The following is a 17062-nucleotide window of genomic DNA, read 5'->3' as shown; positions in this document are numbered from 1 at the left end:
CCTTTTGCAATTTATTTTCAAATGTAGGGGATTCCTACCTAACATCTTTGGGTGCAGAATCTTGCTATTGAACATTATTTCTTCATATTGAACTTCTAGTCATGTGATTGCACTTGTTCACACTCTTGTGTTCATTTTTTTAGGCTTGTTTGACAGGCGAATGAAATGAGAGTTTTGAGAAATTATACGGAGGAGTTTGATTTTGGTACTGTGATGTCATCCGCCTGTTGGTTTTTGCGGTGCTGCATGAACTTCCCATTCTGCAAACGTACTTTCTATTTTAGCACTTGTGAATTTTGTATTTTTAGCAGATACAATCAACTTAAAGGGATAGTTCACCCAAAAATGAAAATTCTGTCATTATTTACTCACTCTCAAGTTGATAAAAACCTGTATACATTTATTTTTTCTGATGAACACAAAGGAAAGTGGAAGTGAATGGGGCTCATGATCAGTTTACTTACAAACATTTTTTCAAAATATCTCCCTTCGTGTTCATCAGAACAAAGAAATAACTAGTTTTAACAAACATGCCTTACTAAAAACATTACTTGTGTGCATTTTGAGGCTACTGATGTATTTTAAGATATGTCAGTTCAAGTTGTTTTCACTTTGGACAGCTCTTACATTTATTTTAGTCCAGGACTAGTCTAATCCCTGTCCGGGAAACCACCCCTAAAAGAAGAAAGTCATCTACACATATGGCTTAAGTAGAATATGGGTTAATTTTTGGGTGAACTATTCCTTTACGTAAAGTGTTTAAATTTGGAAAAAATATACGTTACCTAAGAAAACCCTTTTAAAATTAATTAGTTTTGTATGGAAATGATGGACTAAGTTGACGAATAGCCAGCCATGCTTTAGTTCTTTAAAAAGAACCATAAATATCAACTGTTGGAATGTAACAAAGTATAAGTCAGCAATTATAATTCAATCTATCCAAAAATTCTGCTATTGTAATTGGATAATCACATTTCTTGCAAAGAGTGATCAATTAAAAGTCGTTTTTCCTGATCCCATTTTTCAAACTTTAGTTAGTGTGTAATGTTGCTGTTTAGCTTTTAGGACAGTGAAAACAGTGGTATAAACATAAGTAAATTGTGTGAAAAAATGCTGTTTTTTTTTACACATGAAACATAATTTAGTAAATCCATTCTCTCAAAGTTTGCTTTAAGTATAAAAGGTGTAGCTGAGGATTTTCTCGAATTTTAGAAAAGAACCGCCTTCTCCACTTTATAAAAAAATGCAATTGCGCAACACTCTTGATTGACAACTAGGAGGACCAATAGTCTTGATGATCCACCCGGAAAAAGAAAATCCTCCGCAATACCTTTAAGATTCATATTATGTAAAACAGATGAACCATACGTGTACCATAGCTTTTATCATGGATGCAATAGAGTGCTATATATGTGGTCACCCCGCAAGCTGTGATCACAGCTATGTGCACACATACCCAAAAGTGTGGTCACGCCTTCTGAAGGTCTGCTGTTACTCTGCTCTCTATAGGAACAAAAATGTAATGCATTTAAAAAAAAACTTTAAACCGCATGAAATCTTTCAGAATGGTTGCCAGGGTGACTTGAGCCCATTGTGGGGTTAGTCAGGCCCACCAGTGACCAATGACTGAAGCCAGCAGAGCAGGATGCCACAAGATACAAACAGAATATAATTTCATGTTGGTTTACAATGCATTTTGCATTTTTCAATTTTTTTATATTTAATTATAAATGTTTTTGTTTTAAGGGGGTCTGTAAAGAGGCCAAGGTGACTCCAACTGACCCCACAGCTATTCACACTGAGGATTAATTTAAGCCTGGTGAAATGTTTTTTATGCAGGTGTTGCTGGTTGAAGGCATGTTTTTGTACTGTTGAGTGAGTTAAAGCCACTGTGGCTGAAGAGCTGTGGACATGAAAACAAACCCAAAAGCATTGCAGTACCTCCATCTGATTATGTGCACAAAGTTGTTCAGCCAGTTGTGAATTGTGTTGTTTGAAATTAAAAGATGATTGACATATTGATTATTAAACCTATTTTTAATAATGTTCCTTATCCTTAATATCCAGTTACAAAATTAGATTCAAGATTTATTTAGCAAACCGTTTTATTGCTTGGGACACATGTTGATTTGCAAGCTATGTAGCGCATTGTGATTTTTCCTAATGACAAAAGGGCTTTAGTGTTTGTAAGTTAATACTCCATCCTATGTCATGTCAGGCCTTTGAACGTCACTCATGCAATGGCAAAATCTCAAACACTCATTTAACTCAACAGATCTGTCCTCACTTGCATTATACTGAATGAACCATCCTTTCATCTTCACCTTCACAGTTTGCATTTTTTCCAGCAGGCCACTATGGTTATATCATCACATAAATCACATGCCCAAATAATGAGTCTTGCCTCTGGCACAGATAAAAACTAAATATACATCATCATTATACTTTAAGTAAAGCTTGACTTTCCTTTACTGCCAGAGCATCTGTGCGTGTTCACGTTCAGCACATCTACAACCCAAAAATTGTTCACACTTTAATAAATTTTTTAAAAAAAAAAAAAAAAAAAATCTTAAATGTTATTCATAAATGCTAGAAAGAGGTTATAAAGTTGTATTTAAAGTAGTGCCTGTTGCACATGCGTCAAAACCGTTTATGATAAAAGAGACGCTTACAAAATACACGCAAGACACTCACTTAACAATAAACTTTGATTACGTATGAGATTATGCGAGTATCTGGCAAACGCGAGTGTCTCTTTTATCATAAACCCTTTAGACGCGTCTGCAGCAGGCACTTATTTTGACAAGACACGTGATGCACGTAGGATCACTCGACGCGCGGAACACATATTTTGAAATAAGGAACCACACACACGACGGTCTACATACATGTTGTGACAAACTTTGCATCGAGTGCCCTCGAAAAAAGAAGTCACCGGCCCCACTGTATATGAACTAAGGTACTCTACTTCTTGTTTATTTTGCTTGTAATAAACTACTCTAAAACGACTCTGATGTTATTGATTCTTTGCGGAAGTTTACCAGAAGTTACGTTTGTTCCACCAAAAGCCGTTTGTTTATGTTGTTACTCCTGAAACATCTATAAGATAGTTTTGATGTTTTATCTACACTCACCTAAAGGATTATTAGGAACACCATACTAATACTGTGTTTGACCCCCTTTCGCCTTCAGAACTGCCTTAATTCTACGTGGCATTGATTCAACAAGGTGCTGAAAGCATTCTTTAGAAATGTTGGCCCATATTGATAGGATAGCATCTTGCAGTTTATGGAAATTTGTGGGATGCACATCCAGGTCCCGAAGCTCCCGTTTCACCACATCCCAAAGATGCTCAATTGGGTTGAGATCTGGTGACTGTGGAGGCCATTTTAGTAAAGTGAACTCATTGTCATGTTCAAGAAACCAATTTGAAATGATTCAAGCTTTGTGACATGGTGCATTATCCAGCTGGAAGTAGCCATCAGAGGATGGGTACATGGTGGTCATAAAGGGATGGACATGGTCAGACACAATGCTCAGGTAGGCCGTGGCATTTAAACAATGCCCAATTGGCACTAAGGGGCCTAAAGTGTGTCAAGAAAACATCCCATTACACCACCACCACCAGCCTGCACAGTGGTAACAAGGCATGATGGATCCATGTTCTCATTCTGTTTATGCCAAATTCTGACTCTACCATCTGAATGTCTCAACAGAAATCGAGACTCATCAGACCAGGCAACATTTTTCCAGTCTTCTACTGTCCAATTTTGGTGAGCTCGTGCAAATTGTAGCCCCTAAATTGAAGCAACTGCCATGTCATTGGCTGATTAGATAATTTGCTTTAATGAGAAATTGAACAGGTGTTCCTAATAATCCTTTAGGTGAGTGTATGTTAAGATATGTCAGCTAGTCTCAGCTTGAATCAGTCGGCCCATTCTCCTCTGACCTCTAGCATCAACAAGGCATTTTCGCTCACAGTACTGCCGCACACTGGATGTTTTTCCCTTTTCACATCATTCTTTGTAAACCCTAGAAATGGTTTTGCGTGAAAATCCCAGTAACTGAGCAGATTGTGAAATACTCAGACCGGCCCATCTGGCACCAACAACCATGCCACGCTCAAAATTGTTTAAATCACCTATTTTTCCCATTCTTACATTAACCCTCATATTATGTTCCGGGTCAATTTGACCCGTTTTGATTTTTAAGCTGTCGGATAAACCAGTTAACCTGTGATTTTATTCTTGAAATTTTGTGACTTTTTCTCATTTATGGCCATGAACATGCATGCAAAGTTTAGACATGCTGATATGTTTTGAAGTGTACCAAAATAATTTTGTAACGATTTTGAGGTTCGCTGGTCAATTTGACCCGCATTTTGTTTTGCTCCAAAGCAATTATATAGACCTAAATTAAATATATATTTTTAGTGTTTGTTGTTATGTTGGTGTTTTACTATCCTGAAATGGGGGTAAAAATGCTTCTCCTCACTATTTTGAGTACTAAAAAAGACTTTTACAGACACAGATGGTAAAAGTGAGCTATGATTTCTATTTACAATTTATATGAAATACTACTTAAGTTACAGTTTTCTTCCAGAAATTTTGTCACTTTTTCTCATTTAGGGCCATGAACATGCATGCAAAGTTAGGATACACTGATGTGTTTTGAAGTGTTTTTTTAGCACAAATAATGGTTTTTGGTATGATTTTGATGTTCGCGGGTCAATTTGACCCATATTTCTTTGTTCCAAGGCAACTGTATAGACACAAATTAAATACATTTATTGCGTATATTTTGGTGTTTTACTACCCTGGAAAGGGAAAAGTGAGCTTTTCCTCACTTTTTTTTAGTACTGATAAAGACTTCTTCAGACACCGAAAAGTAAATGTGAACTATCATTTCTATTTTCAATGTATATGAAATACTATGTAAAGCAGATGAATTCAGACCCACAGAAAATCCAGAGGTGAATACAGGTGATGCCAGCTGTGTCCCATAAAACATGACATCAAAATAAGCACCATTTGTGTAAAATGCAAGAAGTCAGAAAGCACATGCTTAATGTGTGCACATCATGCAAATAGTGATTTTTTGAATTCGTACAATGATCCGCAAGAACAAAAGATGAGCCTATTTAGAAAAAGAAAAGCTTCATTTCATTTCACAGCAATTTTAAATTGTTCATTTAGGATGTCTTAAACATAGGTATGTAAAAAAAAAACATGTTGAATTAAAATTTTAAATCTTAAATGTTAACCGTTTTTGTGCAACATTTGTTAAAACAAACGTAAAAAATTGTGGTTAAATGCATTTTTTTTTAAATCATACTTTTTAATTTTAAGTGTTTGTAATGTGTGACAAAGACTGATACTAAAATGGTTTTGCTCATACCTAATTCCTTCTTGTTTTTCATAATGTGATATTTAAGGAATTGCATTGAATCCAATGCGGGTCAATTTGACCCGCTCCATCAAAATCGTCACAAAAATCGAACACAATAGCTACAAGGGTTAAGTTTGGAGTTCATGAGATTGTCTTGACCAAGACCACACCCCTAAATGCATTGAAGCAACTGCCATATTATTGGTTGATTAGATAATTGCATTAATGAGAAATTGAACAGGTGTTCCTAATAATCCTTGGTGAGTGTACAGTTCCCACATATCAATTTGTGTTATTTTATAGTAATGACTTTGCTATTATTCTACTAAATGATAAAGAATGAGCAGGAATGTATGTTTAAACCTTTCCTAATGTATATAATTCCACATTATTATCTGTTTAACTGATGTATTTTGCATCTCGCCAATGTACAAACATCCCTCAGCAGAGGGTGCCAAAGAGCCAAAGATGACAGAAAGTGGTCTGCTATATATGCTAGATAAACATAGCTTGAAACAGTAGCACGGTTATATTACTCACTGAAAGCCCCTGTGTACACTTCAGTACAATGACAAGTGTATTTAGTGTGAGAGTCTACTTTAGCTAACAAATCTTTATCTAGATAAAAGGCCAGGCACGGATGAAAATCAGTCATGAATCATTACCTTGAAAACCATATTCATTTACTATGCAAGTACTAAGGTACTTCAAAGTGGTATCTGCTAATGCATGCCTCATTCATGCAATCATTTTCGTTGGTGTCCAGATGAAAGGTTTTGATATGGTTTATTTGTTTTGTCATCTAGCAGCTGAAAATCATCAAATCTGCATGATTGGTGATCTCACTCATCTCTGTAGGTTAAACATTGCAGGATAAGTTACACACTAAATTCTACTAATCAGGGTAAAAAGTTTGTTCACGTCACTAACTATAAATATAAGCAAGCAGCTGTAATTAACATCTTCTTCTTCTTCCTCTTTTGTGTCCTTAGCCTCTCTCGAGCAGACCCACACACAGATGTCCCTGTTTAACAAATCACACAGCTGCCTGGACTAAGCACAGGAAGGACCATATTTGTGAGGATGTGTCCGTCAGGTCATGACTGTGTTCTGTTGCCACGGGAACAGCAGGAAGTGTGGGGTTTCCTGTTCCCAGATAAGGAAGAGAGCGAGAGAGCACTGCTTTCTGTGTGCTAAGATGAAGTGAAACACTAAAAACATGTTTAGTGTTTGTTATGAATGCCTCATACATTTGCACATACATTACCTGACCTGCCGTACATGGATGCTTTTAATCTATCTGTGCGGATGCTGGGCCTTTATGTTATTATGATGGACAAAATAAACATACACTCACCTAAAGGATTATTAGGAACACCTGTTCAGTTTCTCATTAATGCAATTATCTAATCAACCAATCACGTGGCAGTTGCTTCAATGCATTTAGGGGTGTGGTCCTGGTCAAATTTCAAACTGAATCTCAGAATGGGAAAGAAAGGTGATTTAAGCAATTTTGAGCATGGCATGGTTGTTGGTGCCAGACGGGCCGGTCTGAGTATTTCACAATCTGCTCAGTTACTGGGATTTTCACACACAACCATTTCTAGGGTTTACAAAGAATGGTGTGAATAGGGAAAAACATCCAATATGCGGCAGTCCTGTGGGCGAAAATGCCTTGTTGATGCTAGAGGTCAGAGGAGAATGGGCCGACTGATTCAAGCTTATAGAAGAGTAACTTTGACTGAAATAACCACTCGATACAACCGGGGTATGCAGCAAAGCATTTGTGAAGCCACAACACGCACAACCTTGAGGCGGATGGGCTACAACAGCAGAAGACCCCACCGGGTACAACTCATCCCCACTACAAATAGGAAAAAGAGGCTACAGTTTTCACGAGCTCACCAAAATTGGACAGTTAAAGACTGGAAAAATGTTGCCTGGTCTGATAAATCTCGATTTCTGTTGAGACATTTAGATGGTAGAGTCAGAATTTGGCGTAAACAGAATGAGAACATGGATCCATCATGCCTTGTTATCACTGTGCAGGCTGGTGGTGTAATGGTGTGGGGGATGTTTTCTTGGCACACTTTAGGCCCCTAAGTGCCAATTTTATGCATAATTTAAATGACACGGCCTACCTGAGCATTGTTTCTGACCATGTCCATCCCTTTATGACCACTCTGATGGCTACTTCCAGCAGGATAATGCACCATGTTACAAAGCTCGAATCATTTCAAATTGGTTTCTTGAACATGACAATGAGTTCACTGTACTAAAATGGCCCCCACAGTCACCAGATCTCAACCCAATAGAGTATCTTTGGGATGTGGTGAAACGGGAGCTTTGTGACCTGGATGTGCATCCCACAAATCTCCATCAACTGCAAGATGCTATCCTATCAATATGGGCCAACATTTCTAAAGAATGCTTTCAGCACCTTGTTGAATCAATGCCACGTTGAATTAAGGCAGTTCTGAAGGCAAAATGGGGTCAAACAATCAATTGTCGATCAATTTAAAATTAAACTTAAGACATTCTTCTTTAACAAAGCATTCACATAAAATGTCCAGTAAATGTACTTATCCCGCAATAGTTAGTTTGTCTAGAACAAAGCACTCACATACCTCATATTGGGTAATATACTTATGCCACAACCGAGCTGACTTAAACCACTATAATGTATGACACTTGCATTACATGTGAACAGCCCCTATGCTAATAGGATTCTGTTTCTCTTTCCCTGTCTCGTCCTCGACCCTGGGGACAATGAGACAAACAGACCCAGTTCCTGCAACTGTGAAGGTCATCACACCGTTGATCTACTGACCGTCCTTCTACGAGATGCCCTGCCGATGAGTGACCAGCGACCACCGGCAGAACTAGTTTAATCCGCTTACCCGTTCAAATACCCAGATAGTATTTATATATATATATATATAATCTCAGGGTTTTTTCCCTCCTAGCAGTTTTCCCCCTGGACTAGCCAGGAGGGTTTTTCTCATAGGGGGTTTTTTCATCCCCTGGAGAGTCTGCCACCTTTGGCTTAACTTACTACTTTACTGTATACGTTACATTATTACTATGCTCGTTTTTCTATGCTTTTCATACATCTATTAATGTAAAGCTGCTTTGAAACAATTAACTATTGTGAAAAGCGCTATATAAATAAAATTGAATTGAATTGAAAACACAGTATTGGTATAGTGTTCCTAATAATCTTTTAGGTGAGTGTATTTACATCATCTATACTTAAGCAAAAACGTTATTTACTTATTTTAAACTCTGTGTATGTTTTGATAATCATTCTAAATCTGATCTCTAACAAACTTCCTTCAAAAAAATGCCATTAATTCAGCTTTTTGCTAATTTTTTTATTTTTTAAGAAAAATACCCATATTTAAGAGTTTATAAGCAGAGAAAAAAATCTAGATAAAAAATGAAAAAAAATCCTGTTTTGTTTGTTTGCATTTTCCTGAAAGGCATTTTGTAAAACGTTTGTGAAAATCACAAAAAATGCTGGCGGGCAACTTTTCAAAAAATATCTGGAGGGGAATGATCTAATATCCTAATGATTGATTTTTGGCATAAACAAAAAATCGATAATTTTTTGACCCTTACAATGTATTGTTGGCTATTGCTACAAATATACCCGTGCTACTTGACAATCAACTACATAAACAGACCATTGCATTGACTGACAACAAGGCTAAATTCAGCTTGATTTATACTTTTATTAGGACCATCAAAAATGATCTTTCGACTTCGTATAATGTGGTGATGTTTAGACCGTCCAACAACCCATCATACAGTATCTTAAACAGCCAAAGACCTCATCTCCATATCCCATCACTCTGACTGGCAGATAGTTACTCTGAAGTTATAAGCAAACCCCATTTCTCAGACTTAATAAAACTGTCCACACCATCAGCTGGGACAGAGGACCAATGACATGTCACAGCAAACCAAATCAGACCAAGCAGAAAAATGACATGGCCATCCTCTGACCTTCTCATACGGGTGAATGCAAGTGCCCTGGTCTAAACACACAGGCTTCACATCATCCATCCGTCCTAACACATTGTCTTCAAATTTGCATCAGGCACAAATAATAGGACCCGGTGACAGTGTTCAATCGAGGCTTTGATGTCATCCTAACAATTAGAGATCTATTTATAAGAAGATAAAAATGTAAAAGACATCAGTAGGGTCTATTTATGAGGCTGTCATCAGTAAGAGGCAGATGTGGGAGGTGTGTGTGTGTAAAGGAGGTAAGTGGAGGTCTGATTCATCATAGCCTGTGACCTGATTGCACTTTAAGAAGGTGCTCCTCTCGGGAAAGCATTCAGTCCAGACACATTTCTCAAGGACAGTCAAATCAGTTCCTCCTGAAAATGCTGCTCTCATATCCAGATATCCTGTGGAAGCTTTTTGCACAGATATGAGAAAAAGAACTAAGATGTGAATCACAGTTGTGTACCAATCAACATTAATTTACATGTTGACAATTTTAGGTCTAACACAATAAGCAAATCTCTTGAGAGTGAAATATATTGAACAAGAACCAAATTGTCCACACACTGACAATTTAGGACATATACATATACACTCATTTAAAGGATTGTTAGGAACACCTGTTCAATTTCTCATTAATGCAATGGTGTAATGGTGTGGGGGATGTTTTCTTGGCACACTATAGGCCCCTTATTGCTAATTGGGCATAGTTTAAATGCCACGGCCTACCTGAGCATTGTTTCTGACCATATCCATTCCTTTATGACCACCATGTACCCATCCTCTGATGGCTACTTCCAGCAGGATAATGCACCATGTCACAAAGCTCGAATCATTTCAAATTGGTTTCTTGAATATGACAATGAGTTCACTGTACTAAAATGGCCCCCACAGTCACCAGATCTCAACCCAATAGAGTATCTTTGGGATGTGGTGGAACGGGAGCTTCATGCCCTGGATGTGCTCGTGTTTTCAAAATATGTGTTCTGCACGTCAAGTGAACCATGTGCATCACATGTCTTGTAAAAATAAGTGCCTGCTGCAGATGCGTCTAAAGGGTTTATGATAAAAGAGACGCTCACGTTCACAAAATACACGCAAGACACTCCCTTAACAGTAAACTTTGATTACGCATGAGATTATGCGAGTATCACTTATTTTGACAAGACACGTGATGTATATAGGTTCACACGACGCGCAGAACACATATTTCGAAACCACGAACCACACACATGACGGGCTACATACATGTTGTGATAAACTTCGCATCGTGCGCCCTGGAAAAAAGAAGTTACCGGCCGCAACTGCTTCTGAGGATAATTGATGTGATTTTGTCTAAAACAAGGATTTTAAAGAAAAAACAATTCACCACTACTTTCTGGTAAATGTGAAGTGGATGTCGATTACACTCGATGCGATTAAGGCAAAAAAATTATATTTGACCCAACAATATAGTTAAAACAACCAAGCGTGGGAAAATTACAACGTCCCTTTTTTTTACCCAATGCTGGGTTGAAAAAAACCCATCGCATTTTTAGAGCGTACCCTCAGAAGGCCTTTATTAACCCTCTTGAGCTGTGTGGATTACGTCTGTGAAGGACGGATGCCCTTTTTTGGGCTTCAAAGTCAGAACTTTTGATTTTAAAAATGTTTTTAAATATATATATAGCTCATTGTTTGTTCATGTTCGCTAATGCATTAACTAATAAATGAGACTTTATTGTATGTGTGAATGGCAAATTGTTTATAACAGAACAGGTATATGTGATCCTTACCATTTTTTGTGTTTTTAAAGATAGAAAATAAATTATCTGGGAGGGCCTTTACCTTTTAATTAATTCAATATACAGTAGATCTAAAAAAAAAATTAGGCACTGTTGAAAATTTCTGTGCAAAATCACACTACACTAAAAAACTATTGGGTTATTTTCAATACAGCGTTGGGTCAAAAGGGGACAAACCCCTTTTTAAAACGATGTTTATATTTGACTCAGCACAAACCAGCACAAGTTAAATGACAACTAAACAGTTTAGGGTAATCCCTTTAGACCCAACACTGGGTTGAAAACATCCCAGTATTTTTGTAAATATGTGTAAATATCATTCAGTCGCCTGCTGTGTTTGTTTTGTGAGTGACTAAACACATCATACATATACAACTGACAATGTATGAGAATAGTTAATACATAAAACCATTTCATTGTCTAACAGAAATAACCATGTAACCACAATTACAGAATGCAGTTTTGTGATATTTGCAAATGCTACAAATTGCTACGTATGCCTGTAGATTCAATAATGCCCATAAATCTGTGCTATGCTAATGCAAGTAAACATATAAGCTCTGCTCCAAAACCTAGTGAGCTAACTTGTTGTCCACAGCTGACTTTAATGGGACTTAAGACAGCATTCTAATGCCCAACGGCAGAGTTTGGGGGGGCCGGGGGCTCACTGCCCCCCAGCCCAGAACCAATTATGATTTTGTCTGAGCTATTAATGAAATAGAAATATGAGAATTTATATTTTATTTGTCTAATCTTAACATTTTAATGGGCAGATTGAGTAACTTAAAGCTAAATTAGTTTTAATTAATTAAAAACAGCACTCTCTCGCTAATCTCGAAGCATGCAGTACCCTTGTTTGCCAGTAGGTGTCCCTTAAGCACAAACGGCAAACTAATGCCCTACAAAAGCAGCATTTCCAAGTGCCACACAAGTAATACTTCTTGTTTAGTACACTTGACTCATAATCAGTTGATTTTGATGTTAGCATGTCGCTAATAATAATAGCAGTATCAATGCAATATTTCAATAAGCTCAAACAAATATTGTGTAAAAACATAATGCGTTACATGTAATTAAAATTGATCACATTTATCACTACATAGACCGTTTTCACAGATCTTGTCTGTGCATTCTGCGATCGCCTTTATAAACAATACGTGGGATGAAACTTCCTCTGCTGCAAGTTTGGCCTATGATGCCTTACATTTTTCTCTAGGTAGACAGACAGCTCACTAATGTTTGGAGCACAGCTAAATTATTTTACTATTTGAACTACAATGGATCTCAAAAAAGCACTCAGGAAGACGCAAAACAGTGATGATGACCTTTGGTTTTAAAGAGAAATGTTTGTCACAATCGCTACGAATGACAGCAGCTGTTGAATAGTGTATGCAGACCAGTTTAAATCCTGTGACTATATTAGATATCAGCTGATCGAGACGTAGCCCAACGAAATGGCACCTTCTTGGAGTCCTTGCGTTCCAATGCAACCAACACTCCACAACAGGACCACATATTTAAATCCTTGAGTTTCAGGAGTTTATCCAGCATGACGTTAGGAAATTTCATCTACAACCACTAGGGGCTCTGTTGATCCTGTGATGGCTGAGAATTACAGACAACAATGCTACAGCCTTGCCAACTCTTCAACCTGGATAGATGGGAGTCCACCTGAGCCAAAGCACTTTGTGTCTCATGTGAATGAAAAGATAGGTCTGTTGACTAATATGTGCCGTGAACTTCATCGTCCCCTTAAACCCCGTCCTGGAGGCCACTGTTAAACCTCCGAGTGCAGACCCTGGTGTGGTAGGTTCCTGTTAAAGAGTGGAGACCCATCCTGCAAGAAGCACAGCGATTAGAGACCTCTCGCTTTCTCGCCAGCTCATCTGATCTTAGTGAAAATGAAAAGCTGCCACCCTGGTCTTAGGTGATCTATTTCCACACCATCGGTCTCACCTTTTGATGCGACTGATCTGCTCGCACAGGTAGGACAGATACTGGGTGAGTTTCACCATGGCGATGATAAGTGTGCCCCCCACCAGCGCACACGTGGGCCAGAGGAGAGAGCTTACGATGGCTCTGCGGCCGTAGAGACGCGTCAGGATAACACTGTCCTGCTGCTCTGAGGGGTCGTAGTAACACGAAACCTGTGTGTGGGTCTTCAGTCGCTCTGAGATGTTCATCACGATGGTGTGCATCAGCGTGTGATCCTTGCGGCATTTCGGGATATAAAAACACTGCAGGGAAATTATCAATCAGATTATATATATCAAAGATGCATTTAATATTTTGCATGCATGTTGCATTGGTGCAACACAATTGTACAAATAAGGCATACATTTTTTATCAGTATGCATGCTTCCAATTAAACCCATCAACTTTGCGCTACTAACGCAATGATCTACCAGTTGAGCTACATGAAGACGTAACTGCCTCATCCGTCTATATGGTCAGGTGTCGATTACCTCAGGGTTGGCCTCATGGGTCTCCTCATTGTGTGAGAGTCTCAGAACCTTCCCCGAGTAGTTCAGACTGACGTACACCTGAAGACATGGATACCTGGAGCTCTTCCTGCATTCTGAGCCACAACTGTAGCTGCAGTTTATCTCAGCAATGATACTAGAGTTCAGCACGGTGCATTTAGACTCTTCTGTCCAAACGCTGAGAGAAAAGAAAGAGGTGAAGAGAGGTTAGAAAAAAATAACAAAAAACTTCTTCTCTAAGGATGCCTTTAGGGTCAATACAAAGACAGGACAAAATGTGACCTTCATACAGAGAACTCAATGTCATTGATGAACAGGTGTGTTAGATGTTAAACTGTATGTTAGAGGAACGCAAATTTCTTTGGATTTGCCAAATTTAAACTTGAACTGTTGAATCGGTGTGCCGCCGTGTACACATCCTTATAAAACACTTAAAGTTGACATGAAATCAAAACTGTATGTCAAGTATTCTTGTTCACGAGTCTAGAAGAACATTTAAGTAACTTATTTCGTAAACATACGGCAAGCATATAAATAGCACCTTAACCCTTATGTGTTGTTGGGGCCATTTTTGTCTTTTTTAGTTTTAATTTGGCCACAACTTTTTCTGTGTTTCAGCAAATGGAATGATTTTTGGTGACAAATCTTATATTTACACATATTTTAAGAAAATGCTTTGAAATTTTTCAAAAACTCAACAATATACCGTGGGCAAATTTATTACCCTTTCGTGTTGTTAGTGGCCAAAAAATGTATCAGATGACTTTTTTCAATTTTATTTTGCATATATCTGTTAATCAACCTCAAAACTACCAAATGTTTACAAAAATTCCATGATTTTAACTCTTTAATTTCCAAGTTTATAAGTGGTGTCACTGATTTGGGAAAAACACACACAAAATGACTGATTTTCAATATAAAAAGTTATTGTGGACTGGATTTTCTTTTACCTTTTCACAGTCTTGGGCATGTAAAAGATTAGTAAAAACCTTGGCTTTGATGGATTTTTAGTTTTTGTGCAGCATCAGATTTTATTTTTCTCCCATATTTATTGTTTGTGGCCATTTTTGCTCCATTGACTTCCATTATAACAACATTTTTTGATTGCAGAGCCATGACACCTTATTATCATGTATTTTTTTATTCTTTGAGGTTTTTCCTTTTGCAAAAAGGTAAAATTTGTAATTTTTACTGTTGATTACTGCACCATTAACCCTTTAGTAGGCCTGTGCAAAAAACAGAGCTTAAATTCTGTCCCGATGATAGACCAGGTAAGGAGAATGACAAGGATTAAGGGAAAACTGTCAGGTTTTTGGGATGAGAGGCTTTCAGTAATGAAACAGAATAAAATAATGTCTTAAATTCAAAGGAAACACCTGTAATCAAAACCATTCAAAAAGGAGACTAGACTAGACTAGAAAAAACGTTGTGCATTGTTTTATCGGGGCTGAACACAGCCCAGGAGACTGACTTAGGCTGGGTACACACCAAAAGATAATCGGGCTTATTTTGGGCCGATTTCCCCCCTTCCGACAATCCTAGATATGTCCCGAGTATCGCTATGGTTCTACAGATTATTTTATCAGATTGTCCCTTCATGTTAGGTGTGTTAAGAGTGTCCGAACCTGCTCGGAAGAACGGCGGAGCCACGCCGATCGCGAATCGTAAATATTCAACATGTTGAATATTTACGATCAGAAATCCTGATGTGTGTGGGGAATCCCGAGGACAAACGCGAGCACGCTATTGAGATTATCACGTGAGACGAAACCATATCCAATCAGAAAGCGAGATGAGGGAAGACGGAAGCAGTCATGGTGCAGCAGAAAGGCCGCTTCTCAATCCGTAGGTCGCATTTCCAGGCTGTATATACGTCATCAAGACTGTCTTATTTCAGAATATATAAAATTGGCTATTATTCGTTGTTCATCGTATATTGTTTTAATAAACTTATGACTTGTGAATGTAATGCTCAGTTAACTTGATTAAACCAGGTTTCGTGACGTATGCAGCCTGCATATGCGACCTCCGCAGGCTAGAGCCTTCGAATTGAGAAACGGCCAAAGTGAAGTTGATGTGGACCGCAGAGATGGAGGATCAGCTTGTTGATTTGTGGCAACAGCATGAATGTTTATACAACGTGTCTTGTAAAAATTATTCCAAGCACTATCATTGAAATGTCTTCCTGCATATCGTCCGCCATGCTTGTTTTGAAGTCTTGCGAGATTTTGTGGGATTTCCTGTGTTCACAGTCGAGACTCTGATTAAAAATCTGTTTGTGTGTGGTGTGCTGTCTTTAACACATAATGGCACACCACACACTATAGGAGCAAAACGGATAAATCTAGGATTTTTTATCCTCAAGTTTGTGGTCCATCACATTTTTAAAATCGTATAAGATGTAAAAAATCTTTTGGTGTGTACCCAGCCTGACTGATTGAGATGATAGGAGAGCTGTTGTATCTTAGTCGGGCAAGATTGGGGGCAGCTGTAGCCTAGTAGTTAGTGTCGGGCTTGTAACCCAAAAGTTGCAGGTTCGAAGCTCACAACTTGGGGGGTGCGACTGTGGTGCCCTTGAGCAAGGCACCTTAGCCCCAATTGCTCCCCGGGTGCTGCAGGGAGAGCTGTCCACTGCTCCAGGTGTGTGCGTGTTGTTCACGAATTTCAGTGCATGTGTTCACTATTCACTGGATGGGTTAAATGCAGAGGTCACATTTCAGGGTTACCAAACATTGGCAAATACGTCACTTTCACTAGACTAGAACAGAATAGGAATAGAATAGAAAAAACACCTGCAGCTCATATATTTTTTAGTTTAGGTCTGTGTTTCAGGGTAACTGAGCAGCATCTTTACCTGTCGGCGTATGAGCGCACCATTGTAATGCCCAACACAAAGTACATCATGGCTGAGAAGAGAATCATGCTGAGGCCTAAGAGAATAGCTCTGTCCTCTCCAGCCTTCAGAGCTGTCACCGTCCTCCTTTTCTCCAAAACATCATACTCACGAATCTTCTGATAAATGCTCCTGATCATAAAAATCACAAGCAAATAAGATCAATGGAGACAAGGTGTGTACAGTATATAATAAAAATAGGTGGGTATATAATATATAATATTATCAAACACTGTGAATTCAAACAAAAATTGGGATTCACACTAATCCCAATTCTAACACATTACTGCTAAAATAATAATAATAATAATATAAAAAACAAGGTGGTATGACCTTACATTCATATGAAATTGATGCTTGGTCGATCATTGTATATCGATACACTGAGATAAAGATACATTACAAAGAAAAGGTCAATGAATTACAGTAGGTCCACAGGTACACTAAACCCATGCTACTTTTTTATTATGCATATTTAACTTCCCTCCAAATATTTGGCT

General features: G+C 38.1%; 1 protein-coding gene across 5 annotated transcripts in view; it reads right to left on the bottom strand.

The window, feature by feature from the left end:
- Positions 1 to 11100: 11100 nt before the first annotated feature.
- Positions 11101 to 17062, bottom strand: part of s100p (S100 calcium binding protein P) — a 31956-nt gene continuing 25994 nt past the window's right edge. For 4 of the 5 annotated variants that reach the window (XM_055184745.2, XM_073875959.1, XM_055184747.2 and 1 more), the window contains 4 exons: positions 16524 to 16694; positions 13652 to 13847; positions 13143 to 13423; positions 11101 to 13023 (listed from right to left, as the gene is read on the bottom strand). In XM_055184745.2, coding sequence (XP_055040720.2) covers positions 12939 to 13023; positions 13143 to 13423; positions 13652 to 13847; positions 16524 to 16694 — 733 coding nt within the window. In that variant the 3' untranslated portion in view covers positions 11101 to 12938. Of the gene's footprint in view, positions 13024 to 13138; positions 13424 to 13651; positions 13848 to 16523; positions 16695 to 17062 lie in introns of those variants that run through there. The other variant, XM_055184746.2, reaches the window with a different exon arrangement.

The sequence above is a fragment of the Misgurnus anguillicaudatus genome, chromosome 14, assembly GCF_027580225.2.
Source record: "Misgurnus anguillicaudatus chromosome 14, ASM2758022v2, whole genome shotgun sequence".
Lineage (NCBI taxonomy): Eukaryota > Metazoa > Chordata > Actinopteri > Cypriniformes > Cobitidae > Misgurnus > Misgurnus anguillicaudatus.
This window is presented reverse-complemented; position numbering and strand designations above follow the sequence as displayed.